The sequence below is a fragment of the Rhodnius prolixus genome, unplaced genomic scaffold (genome assembly GCF_049639745.1).
Source record: "Rhodnius prolixus isolate KJV_2025 unplaced genomic scaffold, Rpr scaffold_7, whole genome shotgun sequence".
Taxonomy (NCBI): Eukaryota; Metazoa; Arthropoda; class Insecta; order Hemiptera; family Reduviidae; genus Rhodnius; species Rhodnius prolixus.
In genome coordinates, this window is record NW_027411582.1 from 14,112,364 (window position 1) to 14,128,066 (window position 15,703).

Sequence of the window (15,703 nt, forward strand, 5' to 3'; positions counted from 1 at the left end):
GCCAGGTTACCTTGCAAGAATCCCAGATGAACTAAATGAACAATAAATCCTACCGAAATCCCACTCACAAAATACTTAATATCAATCGCTATGCACATAAGAATAGTGAATATTCTTTTGTCCTAAAATCATTTATTTAAACTTATATTTAGAGAAAACTAATGCAACGTAAAAAAAAAGTATTGGTTATCTTTTAGAACAAAAATACAAATAATTTATACATTTATTTTTTTAAATTTATGTAGATCAGAACACCTATCACACACCCCTAAGATTAGAACTCCATTTGCATAAAAAAAATTAATGAAACTAAAAAAATCTTTTCAGGTGAAAGCACCTAGAATTAGGTAGTCCAAAGAATTGATATTTTTCTCATTTGAATAAGATAATGAATTACGATTGAAACAAACGACTATTTGATACAAATGATAAAAGTAAAAAGGAACGATGTAGTTTTAAACTTAACTTAAAGAACAAAACTTACAACATGATTACTGTTATATTTCATAAAAAACTTTATTTAAAAATGTATACATAACTTACAAAAAATTAAGATGTTTTAATGATAAACATTTTCGAATATATGTACTTCAAAAATCCGAACTTGTGTCTTCAAAAATCTTAACTTGGTTCTTCAGAATCTGAACTTGGTTCTTCAGAATCTGAACTTGTTTCTTCAGAATCTGAACTTGATTCACTGATAAATGTGATTAAATCCACTGAATCATTCTTATCTTTCACTTGCAAAGAAATTTGATTCTTCTCTACTTCAACTTCTTCTGCAAGAATTCATTAATCCATAATTCTTTCTGTTAATGAAGCTAGCTAAAACAAGATCTAGTTAATAACACTTAAAAAATGTTTTCAATCACACTATATTGAAGCAAATAATCCCACATCAAGGGTTTCTTAGTATAAATAAAGGAAGGCGCTACAAGTAAAAGGATGTACGCTTGCAAAACAGTAGTAGAAGTTTGACTGAAGAAAATTTTCAATATTTTTGCTCGTACAAAAGAAAATCTGACAACGAGACTGACACTATATCAAGTAAGGAACACAAATTATATAAATACCTTCTCCTTCATCGTCTGTATCGCAATATGGAGGTAAATTTTTTGCTTTTATAAAGTCTGCTATATCTAAAAATGTTTATAAACCAATATGACAAAAAAAATGCAGAAAAAGAATATAAACAAAAAACAAAGAATTTTTTTTACTTCTGGGTTAATTTTAACAACTTACTGTGCTTGTAACTATAAATAGGACCTAGGAAATTGCTTACAAAGCTGAATTTTTCCAATCTTTCAGCAATATCCATTTTTAATGCTGATTTTGCCAATGCAATATTTTCTGTTAATCTTTTTTTATACTGTTTTTTTAATGTATCGTACTTCACGAAAAACAGAAAAAGCAGTTTTGAAAATTAGCTTACCAATATGTACTTGTTCAAGTTTAAATAAATAAATCTATTACCATTGATATGGTGATTTCGTTAAATGGTAAAACTGCCTCAATTTTTTGCCAGTATCTTTCGATCTCTTTATCAAAGAAAATAACATGATAATATTCCTGAAAAATAGCAATAAATGAAAAAAAAATTAGTGTTTTAATCTACTTATGTGTTCATAGGTCTTCGGCAATTAAAAATAATGGGTATAGTTTTTAAAGGTATAAAAATAAAAAGTGTGCAGTTTTAACAAAATTTAATATCTCTTAATAGTTGAAATCAATGTTATTGGTTTGACCAATAAACAAAAAAAATAACTGATTACTATGCTGTCTAATGGTTGTTGCACTGTTGTTAAACAAATTCGGTGCCATGGCCGAGTTCACAGATCTTACAGCTAACGGTAACCTGATGTGTGTGTTGCCAAATTTCAATAAGAGAAATAGCTCAATTTTTAGAAAGAACGATTTGTCAAATTTGATCTCTAAATGCGCAGAAATTAAATGTTAACAACAAGGATTTTTAATGGATAACTTCGAGAATGGAGCTGGTAGTTCAACTCTGTTCCAGTTCAATTATAAAAATAACCATGCATAATGAAGTTTTTTTGATATAGCCTAGAAAATAATTAGTTATTTTTTACTTTTTTTTGGCGGATAAATGGAGATTACCCAGAAGAATAGTTATCTGAAATTTGAAACAGTGCAAGGACTATAAGATAATAGCAAAAGAAGTTTGATTGAGCAAAATGATAAATAAACTAAAGAAAGAATTTAAGTTATTAAATAAGTGGTTGGATCCGCAATGCTAAAGTAAAATCAGCACATACTTTATCAATCATAGCTTGCATAGTCTGGACGATTCAGTGATGCAAGTTTCTGTCCATCATCAAAGTATAATCTCTTGAGAATTTGGACCACAATCTACAAACTTGTACTTCACTATACTAGAGAAGAAGTAAAATAATGATGATAATAATAATAAAATGACTTACTGTTTTCGTTTCTTGCGCATTCAACCAATAGAACTTTCCAAATTCCGGATCATCATCGATCATAGCTGGCCACCATGGATAACCTGGCAATTTGGCCATTACTATTGAGCCTATATTGTATCTGATATCTATTAATTCTCGTAAACAAAATGGCTGAATTTGTGGAGAACCACATGTATTGTGCTCTTCATCTGAAATACAGAGAATTCGACATTTGAAATGTTTACACACCATTAATAAACTAAATTGGACAACTTTTTCTTAGTCTTTCCTACACTTTATTCAGCTACTCTGTTGCATAGGAGAGCCCACATTTTCAAGAAGATTGAAAACGAATTGTACCAGGATCTTTAACTGTCTCTTTTCTATCAACTCTTTTTTTTTTTTTACAAGTATTTGCAAAGTTCCAAGTGAGTTTCTTATTTTGAAAAAAATAATTAATCGTCTAGAATAAAATTTAAACTTTTAAGTAGCTGATTTAATAATGTAATTGAAAATCAATCAAAGAGAGGTTATAGAAATTGCATAATTATTCAACAAATGATTGCAAATAATTGCATATTATTAACAAATGAAGTAAACAAATGATTTTTGCTATAAACTTTTTTTATAAACACCCTTGGAAAAACTAATTTAATGATACACAGTACGAGCTAAAAAGTTAAAAAAAAAGCTTTTAATCAGTTTCAATCAAATGAAGTAAGTTATTATTATTATTTTTAAAACGGTACTTATGGCAATAATTACAAAAAAAATAAGTTTGTCCTATAAATTTGGAGGACTATACAATATTACAATATTTAAAAAAAACAGAACTGAAAGGATGAAAAAAGCTTCATCCTTCAAAAGTATCATTAAATTTGGAGACAAGTTACTTTAATTGTAGAACATAAGTTTTAAATATTCTCACCTTGATTCATACTGCACACCCATTCGTCAGCAATATCATTTGGATCTACAATATATTTTAGTAATCTCCATTTATGGCACTGCTTATTACTGCATTTCACCTACACAAGTTTAAATAGATATGGGTTAATGTATATTAACCTACAATAAATATTTAGCTGAAAACATTAGGGATTATTGGAGCAGTTGATTTAATTTTACTTCCCCTTGCGGTAGACCAGAGATTTAATCAATGAAACTGATATGGAGGATACGTTTGAAGAGTATTGCATTTAAAAATGTTGAGAAAACAAGGTAAACAATTGAACTGTAAGGCAGCTGTCAGAATTTCCTGGTAATAATGAAACAAATGTTTCATTGTTCGTCAGAAAATATCATATTTTTAATAATTTTATCTTTTTTCAATGAATGGTATGCTAATTTCTTCGGAGAAATCTCCAGTAGTTCTGTAATTAACTGCAATAATTATTAATTAATTTCAATAAGAAATCAATCAAAAAATATTAAAATAATATTTGTTGTTAAATATCTCACTATTTTTGAGGATGAGTCATATTTTGACAATTACTAATAAAAACTGAATAAAGACAGATACGAACCCAATATAAAATAGTTCTGTTTCTTTGTAACCATAATAACTGTTCTCTTTGTGTCAGCTCCCTCGGAGCTCTAAAATTCTTTGGTAACTGGGCATGTATTACACTTTGGCGTGCTCTTATCTCTGAGGCTTTATTTCTTCTTTTTCTATTTGTAGATGTCTTGCTACAAACGGGTTCTTCATCCTCCTGTCCAGCAAATAAAAAAAATTAAATGAATAATACTAATGTATTCCCCTAATCTACATTCCTAAGCTCCTACTTTTAAATTGGGTCTGTTGATGATTACTATTTAACTAACCAAGAAAGGATCTTTAATGAGTACGTTAAGGTTACTTTCTAGAAACGGCGAAACTACTGACGCTTTCCTTGTTAAAAAATGAGTTTGTCCGCAATAAGTCTAGCTAGGGGAAGAAGCATGAACCATCATGTAATTTTAGGTATTACAATAGGCAAATACAAAATATAGACTAATTCACTTACTGAACTGGTCGGTGATACCAACGATACATCTGAAGAAGCTTCTTGTACAACATGGCTTCCCCAAAGAGGTACCTACATCCATATATTTCGTAAAAAACATTATTTTTTTAAATTTTATTTTAAAGGCATATAAAAATTGTATCCATCAGTCCTCAAGACTACATCAGTGACCAGGATAAGCGATTGATCTTCCTTCGATGTAAACCATAACTGATGTAAACATTTAGAACAAACAATATTTAGCCGTAGGGAAGGGATTAGCTATGAGGTTAGCATACTGGACTCCCACGCGGAGGTCCCGGGTTCGAATCCAGCTGCTGACCCTTAGATTTTCTCTTCCTAGGAGCTTCTTACAGCTCAATTTCCGGTGATGGACAGTGTGGTCTGTAACGAGAGAACACTGTCCGGAGGCCGGCAGTGCACTGAAAAAAGCTCCGGATGTCAATAACCTTAGATGTTGACGCGCCTTAAATCATAAAAAAAAAAAAATAAAAAATAAAAAAATATTTAGCCGTAGATTTTAAGACAACAAATCATTTTTTCAAAAATACAAACTATAAAAAAGTGCGTTATCAAGGTATTTATATACAGTCAAACCTCCCATAAAGGACACTCTCACTAGCGACCACCTCCATTTACGGACAGTTTTTGGATCTCCCCGTTTTACCCCTATACACTTTCTATATAAAAGAACCTCCGTCTAACGGACACTCTACTTAGCGACCGCGGACATTGATTTTGGGGAACAGATTAAATGTTTCACCTCCCACCAACGACCACCTTATTATTACAAGTTCGTTTGACGCGGTGATCAAAATAATTATCCCCTCTCAAGTTTTTCTTTTTTTCTGTTTTTTTTCAAAAGTTTTTTATATAAGCTCTCACACATCTTGTACCATTTTAATCATTTTTCAATATTACTTTGGACGTACAATATTATTTTTTCCTGTGTGTCTCTCAAACAAAAGTGGTTAACTTTAGAAGAGAAAATAAATGTGTTGGAAGATTTTGCAAAAACCAAATCGAGCCATCGTCAACCTGCCGAAAGGTTTGTTCTATTTTTCTAATAATAGTTGGTAGAATGATGATAATTTTACCATAAATTATTATTGTTAAGAATAAATGTGATGGTTATTATAAAAATTGTTTTAAAAATTATTGAATAAGTAAATAATATGTAGTTTTTTGATACATTTTTTGGATAATTAAAAAAAATTGATGCATATCATATAGCTAAATAATTATGCAATTATGCACGTTTTTAAATCTATTAATAATAAACAATTTTTAAATAGATGTTTGGAAAAAAAAACCCGTATTTTTTCATTATGAAACTTGCCTACCTCCTTCTAACGGCCACCTCCCAAACAGCGGCCACCTTTGCTTTCCCCCGCCAGTGTCCGTTATTGAGAGGTTCGACTGTACCTTTATATGAGGTATTTAGTTATACCTTATTTCAAACAAAACTCATTAACCCTGAAGAAAATGACTACACATTTAACTGCACTGTATCAGTGTCACATAGGTAAATAGTTTTATTTAATATCAACAGTGTTGTAAAACAACAACCTAAAAAATGTTGACAATTCTAGATTAAGATCTAGTTTGTTAGAAACTTGAAGACGATTGAAAGATGCATCCTTCAGAACAGGAGATATGGGTATGATTTCTATCAGAACATCCCTTGAGTTTTTCACAAAACGTTCTTGCTTCGCTCATATCGACTGCATTCAACATCGGGTAATTAAACAACAAAAAAACCTTCTCTAGCCACTTTGAATTTCGGGTCAAATGTTTTTATTAATAATTATCACCAAAGACTGTTTGAAATGTCCTTCAATTGTCACATTTTTCAATGTGAGTAGTGAAACGATTGAATTCTGCCCCCAACAGCTATAACATTACGTTTTATAATCCTTGATTTCCAGTCAATGCTGGATAAGTACTTACATTTTCAACTGGGTTAGATGAATGTCGTCTCTTGATTTTTTCTTTCCGAACAACGTAACTTCCCCATTGTGGACTGTCCTGGGCAAAGTAAGTATTAATCTATTATTATTTTTAATAATTGTTCCTAAGTTTATTATTATTATTATTATTACATATTGTTTTTGTATTCATGCGCTTGGCCCTTAATTTTGTTACTGTTTTTTAATGTGATACCACCTTTATTTTGTTAACTTGAGGAGAGTATTTATTACAACTAGCATAAACAAGGTATTTATTTGATTCTGAGGTACCTGATTCTGAGTAACCACTATATCCAGGATTTGTTTCCCTCACGGGCTTCCCAGCTTTGCAACAAGAACAAATTTATTAATGATACTTTTTGAGGGAAGGGATTAGCTACGCGGTTAGCGTATTGGATTCCCACAGGGAGGTCCCGGGTTCGAATCCAGCTGCTGACCCCTTAGATTTTCTCTTCCTAGGAGCTTCTTACAGCTCACTGTCCGGTGATGGACAGTGTAGTCTGTAAAGAGAGAACACTGTACGGAGGCTGGCAGTGCATTGGAAAAATTTCTGGGCGCCAATAACCTCAGATGTTGATGCGCAATAAATAATAATAATAATAATACTTCCCAGTACAGTGGAGTCTCGGTTATCCGTCACCCTTTTATCCGTCTATTCCAATTAACTGTCACTGTCCTCAGTATTTAAAAATTAAAAAACGGGGTCATAACCCCGTTCAACGCAGAGTGTGAATATTTTCTTTTGAGATTTTTTCCTTTGTCTTTTAGGTACATACTCGTGTCCATCATTCGACAGTTTGTGGGTTTTTTTCCTAAAAAGATCAACCACAAACCAAACCGCCCACAAAACCGATTAGATGTCGCAGACATTGTATTCATTAATTTTAATACACAACAGAATGAATTGAATAATGAAAGATAGCTGACCTTTAAGGCTTAAGCGTATAAACGTATAAAATATGTATACCAGTTAATACAAAGTCTTATACACGTTAAACAAAAGAATCTGGAAATTTTCCTGTTTTTTTTCCATTATCCGTCTATTCGACTATCCGTCACGTGTCCGGTCCCGGTCATGACGGATAACCGAGACTCTACTGTACTTGTAGCATATAAGAGCAACGAGAAAATTGATGAGAGCAACTTGGGATTAGCTCTCTCGGCAAATCCAACCCGAGAGAACAGACACCTTCCAGAGCCTAAACACACCACGTACAATCAAATACACACTAGAGAACCACAAAAGATGTCTTAGACATTAGTGGATCTACAACCACTATATCTAATATATAAACACTTTATTTACCAAACCCATCTATATCAACTTTAATATTATACTTGTGGCAGTTGGGTGGCAAACAAGGCCATTGGAAATGAACTTTTGGATAAGTAGTTGCGAGATTTCTAGGTTACAACTGCTGCTAAAATCGTGATTAAGAATAAAAACATTCTCCACACCCTATTAGAGCAAAAACCTTCAGTGCTAGGAAGAATTAGTGATGTCCCCTAATAGTTATAAATTGACCTCCTGAAAAAATGAAGATAAAGGGACTGAAAATACTCGAACATTCATTCCTCCAGGCCTGGAGTATCTTCCAATACGATGCTTCATTCACTAATTTACCTTGAAACCCATCTCTTCAGGGTCATGTCTATTTTTCCTGCAAGGACGTCCATGTTTTTCTTTTTCCTCTAAGTTTCCACCAACATAATATGTCGTTGTAGCAATTTCTCGTTTTGTTACAACTTTAAATATAATTCTCGTTAGGATAATTATCATAAATTTTAGAAGAAGAAGATAGAAAAAAAGATCTGAAATTCCTTCAAAGTTTTACAACTTTTTAGTTGGATAGTTGTATTAGGAATGACTAAAATAAGTGTCCACATGTCAAGGGGGTGTATAAAAAGAAATATTTTTTTTTAATTAAACAAGTTTTTATTTCTTTAGGATAAGGGTTTTAAAACCTGCACCCTTGGGAGTTTCTTTACAGACCGTTATTTTACACAAAATTTAGATTATGTTAGTGTTTTAATATAATATTTCTTTTTCAAATAATTGGATCAATTTTGAGCACTCTTTGAAAACAAAATTTACTAAGTGTTTTTCTGGATATCACGCTAAATAAGAGTGTACCAAATTTGGTCAAAACAGGTGCTATGGCAAAGAAGCCTATTTACAACAGAAACTCAAACATAGGATCCCCTGTAATTAGGTACTCTGTTTAAAAGTATGTCTACAAAGCATAAGCCCGTTTAGGATGACTTAGTCTCCAGGTCAAAAGCTTGGCAACAAATAATAAAAAAAAATTAATACTGAAATTGGCAATAATATTTCTTCCCTTTATTGATTACATTCCTCGAGCTTGATATTTTATTTCTATTAAAACATTTCCAGAAGTAAAGGCTGCTAATATTTTTTCTATCTCTCTCTTTCATTTGATAAAAAAAAGAAGCAAAATTAATTAATGTTGTTATTCCATTTGGCTAATTAATGGAGGGAGCAGAAACAACCAAATTAATATTTTCTCTTTCACTCTCTTTTATATACCTAATTTTTATAAAGATTAAATTTAAGCCTGAGGAATAAGTTTCTACTCTAATTATCTCTAATCTCCTTAACAAAAACTTACAGTTTAAAATGTTAAGTATAAGGGTTGATTAAACGCCAAAATGCACACAAATCAGCAGGTAACCAACATTTCATTCATACTTCATTGATATTATTTAAGTAATTTTACTGCATTAACTTTTTATTAAATTTTTTAGAATTTATTAGATGTCACAGACCCTTATGCTGGCCAGTTCATTCATAATCTGTGACATCTAATAAATTCTAAAAATGTGAAGGAAAAGTTAATGCAGTAAAATTACTTAAATTTTTATAACTAATTATGTTGATATTACTCACCTTTTATTATTATATCAAAAAACTTATAATGAATGAAATGGCCAGCATAAGGGTCTGCGACATCTAATAAATTCTAAAAAATTTAATAAAAAGTTAATGCAGTAAAATTACTTAAATAATATCAATGAAGTATGAATGAAATGTTGGTTACCTGCTGATTTGTGTGCATTTTGGCGTTTAATCAACCCTTATACTTAACATTTTAAACTGTAAGTTTTTGTTAAGGAGATTTTTGTACCTTTTGGATAGATTTTTCTGTCTATTATTTGGGTGGGGCAAACTCCCCTCCTTATGAGGCATAGCGTCGAGACTTTTAAAATACAAGTCTGAACAAAATTTCGATTCGAATGACACTTCATTCATGAAAATCGGTTCACGTCTCGATAATTTGAAACGATTGCTATACTTCCTCTTAACAAGTGTAAGAGCAGAATGTCGTTTTAATGTTACGTAGGGAAGCCATAACCCTATGATCCTACCAAATTTTATCAAAATCGGGCCAAGATTTACAGAGAAAGAAATACCTTTTTTGTAAACTGCGTAGCGCCTAAACGCGTGAACCGATTTTCATAAATGAGGTGTCATTCGATTCGGAATTTTATGTAGATGTGCCTTTTGGGGGTCTCGATTTACAGAGAAATTAGAAATAATAATTTTGGAGGGGGCCTTACATAAAGGGGGCTAACTCCTCTCCCATTCGATGTACAGCGTCGAGACCCCCAAAAGGCACATCTACATAAAATTCCGAATCGAATGACACCTCATTCATGAAAATCGGTTCACGCGTTTAGGCGCTACGTTGTTTATTACAAAAAAGGTAACAACAACAAGAACAACAACAATTTTTGAAAATGCCGTTTTTGCTCATTTTCAGCAACTTTTTTCTCGAAATCTATTATATCTATGTTGTTGCAAAAAAATTACAGTTGTAAAGGAGGATTTGCCCTACATTTTAAAGAAAATTTGGGAATTTATCTTTTATAAAAAAAGAGAAAAAAATTGTCAAAGTTGGGAGTTTTTCAACGTTACGCTTTTTCGTGCAGTTTTTGATGATCAACCCTTATACAACTGTCCTACCGGACAGTTTTAATTAGAAACTATTTTCACTTTGTCTTACACTTGGTAATTACTGATCTCAACAAGATCGTGAAATTCTACGCTAATAATCAGGGAATAGTATTTAGGGGGGGAAACTTCAACGAAGTTCTTGAAATTTTTGTTTCACAAAAATTGATATGGATACAGACGGACCATTGTTTGTTTATGATCCAATCCAAGTCTAGCGGTCTTGAGGAGAAAAAGAATAGGAAGTAAAAATAAATTTTTGACGCGGTTCTTGAAGCTAAAGGTAGATAGATGTCAAAATACAATTATTATTATTGGAAGTATTATTTCTGCCAGCAAATTTATCATTAATTCTTCAAGTAGCCCTAGTAAAACAGCATAATTACAATAATTATGAGTTGTGAGTCTCACAATCTGAAGTAAAACAAGATTGCCAATCGCTTTTTAGTAGATTCATTGTAAATGGAAAGTAACGCGGGAATAAATTGACAGATAAAGGGGCTAAAAAAAAACCTTTGCCGCCTCTAGCAAAGTGAAGTCGTCGATCTTCGATCAAACGAAGGTTGAAGTTCTTGGTAACATTTATGAATGACCATCATCACGCAAAAAAAAAAAACTAACGGAAAGCTAGGGGAACTGCAATGGAAACTAACAAGAATCAGAAGCTGAAATATCCTGATTTGTACACTACGAGAATTTAAATGTTTTCATTATTTGAAGGAGTATTAGTCATTAGCGAATGGAACAAAAAAGCATCATGCTATAGTTACCCACAAAGAAATATTGTTAATTACCATCTTTCCAGCGCAAGATAAAGAAAAAAAGACTATCTTCAAATTGTAAATGTAAAGATGAAGCACTGTTCCATTTCTAAAAAAACAACACGAACTCTTCACTCAAAGTGATAAATCGGCCTACTGTTGGTATCTTATTTGCTTATCACCATTTATTATGGTACTGATAGTTTTTATTTGTAAGGAGGTTATAACTGGCTAATGGGACTGCCTGATTGGTTAATACTCAAAGGATTTTTCTTTAATAAAACACAGTGTAGTTGTTCATTGTGACCAGTATCAAACAGTTTCAGAGAAGGAATGTAAGGGGATTTCGGTCTTTGAGAGAGAAACCAAAATATGACCTTTCTCGAAACCTTTAAATAAATAAATTTCCACAGGTATGAGTAATTTAGTTTCCGCTTTTGTGGTTTTCGTGAAAATCATAGAAAAATAAAAAAATAAAACTTTTGAGAAATTCATTCTTTTGGCATATTCTTTAAAATTGATTTAGTTTAGAGATCAACCCACTCACAAAGTTGCCTGAAGACGAACTTCTTTTTGGGGAAAATGTACCAAATAAAAGTAAATTTTCGAGAAATTAAAAAAAAATGAAAAAAAAACAGTTTGTGAAGCAATATTTCCAGCACTTCCTTTTAAGTTACGTGGTAAGTAAAGTTACTCATAAATTAAAGACATTTCCGATCAATCGATTGCATTAAATTAAAGCTATGAGTATGCAACGTCATGAAGTGTCTTTGAATGTATTATTCCATTCATATTTCATAGGATATTGTAAGAAAAATATTGTAAAATATTCTTTTTATATTTATTTCCTTTCAGATAACATTTATTTCAAAATTTCAATATCCACTTTCTCCTTTCTTCTTCAGCTATAGTATTCGAGACTATCTAGGTAAATAGAGCACTTTTTCGTCAAGAACCATTTTGAATTTGTTTTTCAAAACCCAAAACACCTGATCCATATTCACTTCAATTTAAGTGCCTTGGTCTTTTCTACTACTTAGACTGCCAATGATAAATGTAAAGGTAGGTGTTCAAGAGAGACGGTAAAAGAGTTGTGATGATCTTCGACCAAATGTAGTAAACTATAATCTGCAGGAAAGAGTGAAAAGTGAAAGTTTATTTTACTTAAGAATTAATCGCCGATCTTTGTCTGTTTTCCAGTCCTGGGGGCTTAGCTATGCTGGGGCTTCCTACTCTTTCTTGAGTTCTTCCTGGAGAACCTATCGCTTATGCCACCGAAGGGCTGGCCCTCCAATTTTGAAATCCTCATTTCTTGTGTTACCGAACATGTCTTAGCAGCCAAAATAAGATGACTTTATTTTCCTTGTCCAGTTATTGAGTTTGCGAAGGCATTTCACGTTCTCCTTACTCCTGAAAGCAATAGCGAGGTAGCCATCTTAAGATGAAATCAATCTGTGGAAGGAAGTTTCAACTTGATATTTAGCTTACCAAGATCCCAAATCGTCGTTCCTCTTAATAGTAATCCTTCTTCACTCCTCCCTTTGTCACTTGGTGTACCTCAAGGTTCTACTCTATCTCCCACCCTCTTCTCCTTTTATATCAATGACCTTCTTTCCATTTCCCATCCTCAGTACCTCTATGCTGACGATTCTCAGATTTACCTATCCTTTTCTCCGTCGGATCTGTATGGAGCTGTGTTTAAACTTCAAAAAGACCTCAATATCACATCATGGGCCACAGAAAATAAGCTTACCCTAAATGCAGAGAAGACCAAAGCAATTGTTATTGGCTCCAACCCACTCCTTAAATCATTGGCTCTTCCGAATCTTTTCCTCTATGATATCCCAATAAAATATTGTTCCTCTGTTAAGAACCTTGGTATCTTTTTTGACCAAAACCTATCTTGAAAAACCATGTTTCCCAAATCTCTCGCCGCTCCATCTACATCCTGAAGCAGTTTAATAGTTCCTGTCACCAATTAAGACCCGGCAACTCCTGGTTTCCTCTCTTATTTTCCTCCTATTTTGGACTATAGTTGCTTGGTGTATGGCCAGTCTTTCTGGTGATCTCGAAGCTAAGCTCTAGCTCCTCCATGAACTGCTTCATAAGATTTATTTTCAGCATTCCCAGAGACTCTCGCATTTCGCGCTGCTACGATGAGTTGAAGTGACTTTTCCCTAGTATTTTTTTGGCTTCATTCCTTTTCCAAGTCATCTAATCTCAAAGGCCATCTTATATTTTCCAACTCTTCAAGTCCAAATCCTCGATCCATTCTCCCAATACTAGATCTCGTTCCTCTGATCTCTATATTTCCTCACACCGTACTTCATTCTTAGCCAAATCCTTCCTAATACGCGCTACCTCTCTCTGGAACTCCTTACCATCATCTGTCCGCCATGCTCCTACCCTATCTATCTTTAAATCCCTCCTGTTCAATTATCTCCTTTCTACCCAGCTTCCTCCGAAACTATAATTGTATTCTTTTATTTCATTAATTTTAATTTTTCATTTTTGTAAATACTTATTTTTATTTATAAATATTTAAAATGTAGGCCAAACCAATAGGGCCTCTAATTGTACATGTATTTATTCTAAGGGAACAACAGTCCCAGGATAATAATTTATTTTCATTCATTCATACAAGATGAACGAGAAATTATAGTTACGGTCAAAAACTGTAAACCAATCGGAAGCATAATAGAACTTTTATTTGCAACATTATTCCAGGAAAATCAATTAGAGACACTTTTGGGAGAGGGGATGTCGATGCTTTTCAGAAAAGTGCCATTGCTATATATTGCACTGGCTTAAATATATTCAAAAGAAACAAGATGAAATTATATAGGTTCAAAATAAGTACACAACAATATGAAAAGTAACCATGCACTACAAATAATTTTAGCATGCAAGGAGCTCTAAAAATGCCCATTAAAGAAGAAAAATTGTTTTAGATTTCTCAAATTAGCATTAAATAGTCCAAATTAATTTTGGTTTGCAAATGGAGAAGTGAATTACATTTGAAAATATAACTACCAAGCGAAGCGAATCTTAAGTAATTAAAAATTTTGATTGAAACATAACTAGTCCACAAATTAAATATGGTTATAATTTTCTTCGACTTAAAAATAGTTGCCGAAGGTAAAACCTTCCAGATAGAAGAAATAATTTTTATCATTTTATTTTAGTGAAAAGGTGCATTTTTTTCCATTTTTAATTGCTCAATTCCCTGCAAACTTTAAGTTATCTAACATACTATATCCGTCGGAAGGACAATGTAATGAAAATATCCTGTGACTAAGCAGGTTACTGAGTGGCCAATAATACCTCACAAAATACTTAATGACATAAAATTCTCATAAACTATTTTTAAATTTTATGAACCGATAAATAAACTATTACCATAAATTATTGGTATATTCATTCATAAGAGCTGGCCCGTGACTGAATTGTGTAATCGTCAATGCAATAAGTTCATCTGCAGTGCGTATACATTATTTATGTGTGATATCAAAAAATAATATTGAAACACTAACAATCAAATTATCTTTTTACTTTTTAAATGTTTCGGTTATTTTTTAATTAATTAAACTGTTATAAAAAGCTAAAAGTTAGATAAACAAATAAAAATAACCACTTAACATTATTCAGAGCATTATATTTCAAAAAAGTAAATTCATTATTGCCGAAGTAAACTGCATTATTCCTACAGTATTAAGTTAGCTTAAATATCTAATGTTTAATTAATAAGTTCCACACCAAAAACAAAAAGCAGCAGATTTTTGAGATCAACTCTCGGATTGGTTCTGTTTTATTTAATATATAAGAAAACGCATCAAACGTCTTAAAAAATATGATGCTGTAGAACATATCACTATTAAACTTGGTAAAACCATGTCCACCGTTTAAGTCCATTAAAATTAAAATATTATAGACAGCCCATTTCAACTGAGAAAATTGGCTAGGACTTGAAGCTAATGTACATGTATTATCTCTTTAATACACAGTAGAAAATTCAACAGGTGAAAGTTAAAATAAAGTAATTCAAATTAATTACCTGCTTAGATTCTTTTCGGGTTTCTAATTTTAAAACTCTACAAGATTTTCTTCTTAGAGACATAACTCAAAATGTAAACAAATACAAGTGCGATAACTAATCTAAGAGAGTAGAACACAAAAACGTAGATTTATTAATCTTCAAAATAGGTTTGATTTGAATTGCTTATGAGGCGTAAGAGATAGTGACAAGAAAAGGGGAAGCAAGATTTTTTCTGTTACGTATTAGTTATTAGAATATAGCAAAAGAGTAATTTGGGAGCGAAAAGCGGTACTGTAAATACGTAATTTACCCACCTTGCAGTCTTAAATGAAAAAGTATAATAATTTGTTAGAAAAATACTCTATCTTATAATTTAAAAAGTGTTTATAAGTAGTATAACACTTAACATAAAGTTATTTTTATCCTTTTAAAGTTGCTAGTCAGTCGTAGTAATTTGTTCCTTTAATTGTAAAAAATGTTCACATTAAAAGTATTTAAATTCCAGGCTATGATATTTTCAACTAAATATAAATA

General features: G+C 31.9%; 1 protein-coding gene across 4 annotated transcripts; it reads right to left on the reverse strand.

Annotated features, from left to right (window-relative positions):
* Window positions 1-491: 491 nt before the first annotated feature.
* LOC141447028 (zinc finger CW-type PWWP domain protein 1-like) lies at window positions 492-15,433 on the reverse strand. Of its 4 annotated transcripts, none has more exons than XM_074114170.1 (10): window positions 15,188-15,433; window positions 6,380-6,457; window positions 4,430-4,501; window positions 3,950-4,135; window positions 3,352-3,451; window positions 2,442-2,632; window positions 1,474-1,569; window positions 1,243-1,390; window positions 1,074-1,139; window positions 492-779 (listed from the first exon to the last, which is right to left on the reverse strand). In XM_074114170.1, the coding sequence occupies exons 1-10, from the start codon at window positions 15,248-15,250 to the stop codon at window positions 622-624; spliced, it is 1,158 nt and encodes a 385-aa protein (XP_073970271.1). In that variant the 5' UTR covers window positions 15,251-15,433; the 3' UTR covers window positions 492-621. The 4 variants fall into 4 exon arrangements, with proteins under 4 accessions (XP_073970271.1, XP_073970272.1, XP_073970273.1 ...); XM_074114171.1 differs by lacking the exon at window positions 15,188-15,433 and adding an exon at window positions 11,167-11,378; XM_074114172.1 differs by having other exon boundaries at window positions 637-825.
* Window positions 15,434-15,703: the final 270 nt, after the last annotated feature.

Excerpts from the sequence above, each read along its gene's own strand:
- LOC141447028 (XM_074114170.1), bottom strand. The coding sequence starts at position 15,250 with ATGTCTCTAAGAAGAAAATCTTGTAGAGTTTTAAAATTAGAAACCCGA. Across the intron at positions 1,140-1,242 it reads TATTTATAGTTACAAGCACA|ATATAGCAGACTTTATAAAA; the intron begins GTAAGTTGTTAA and ends AAACATTTTTAG. Across the intron at positions 780-1,073 it reads TACAGACGATGAAGGAGAAG|AAGAAGTTGAAGTAGAGAAG; the intron begins GTATTTATATAA and ends GAATTCTTGCAG.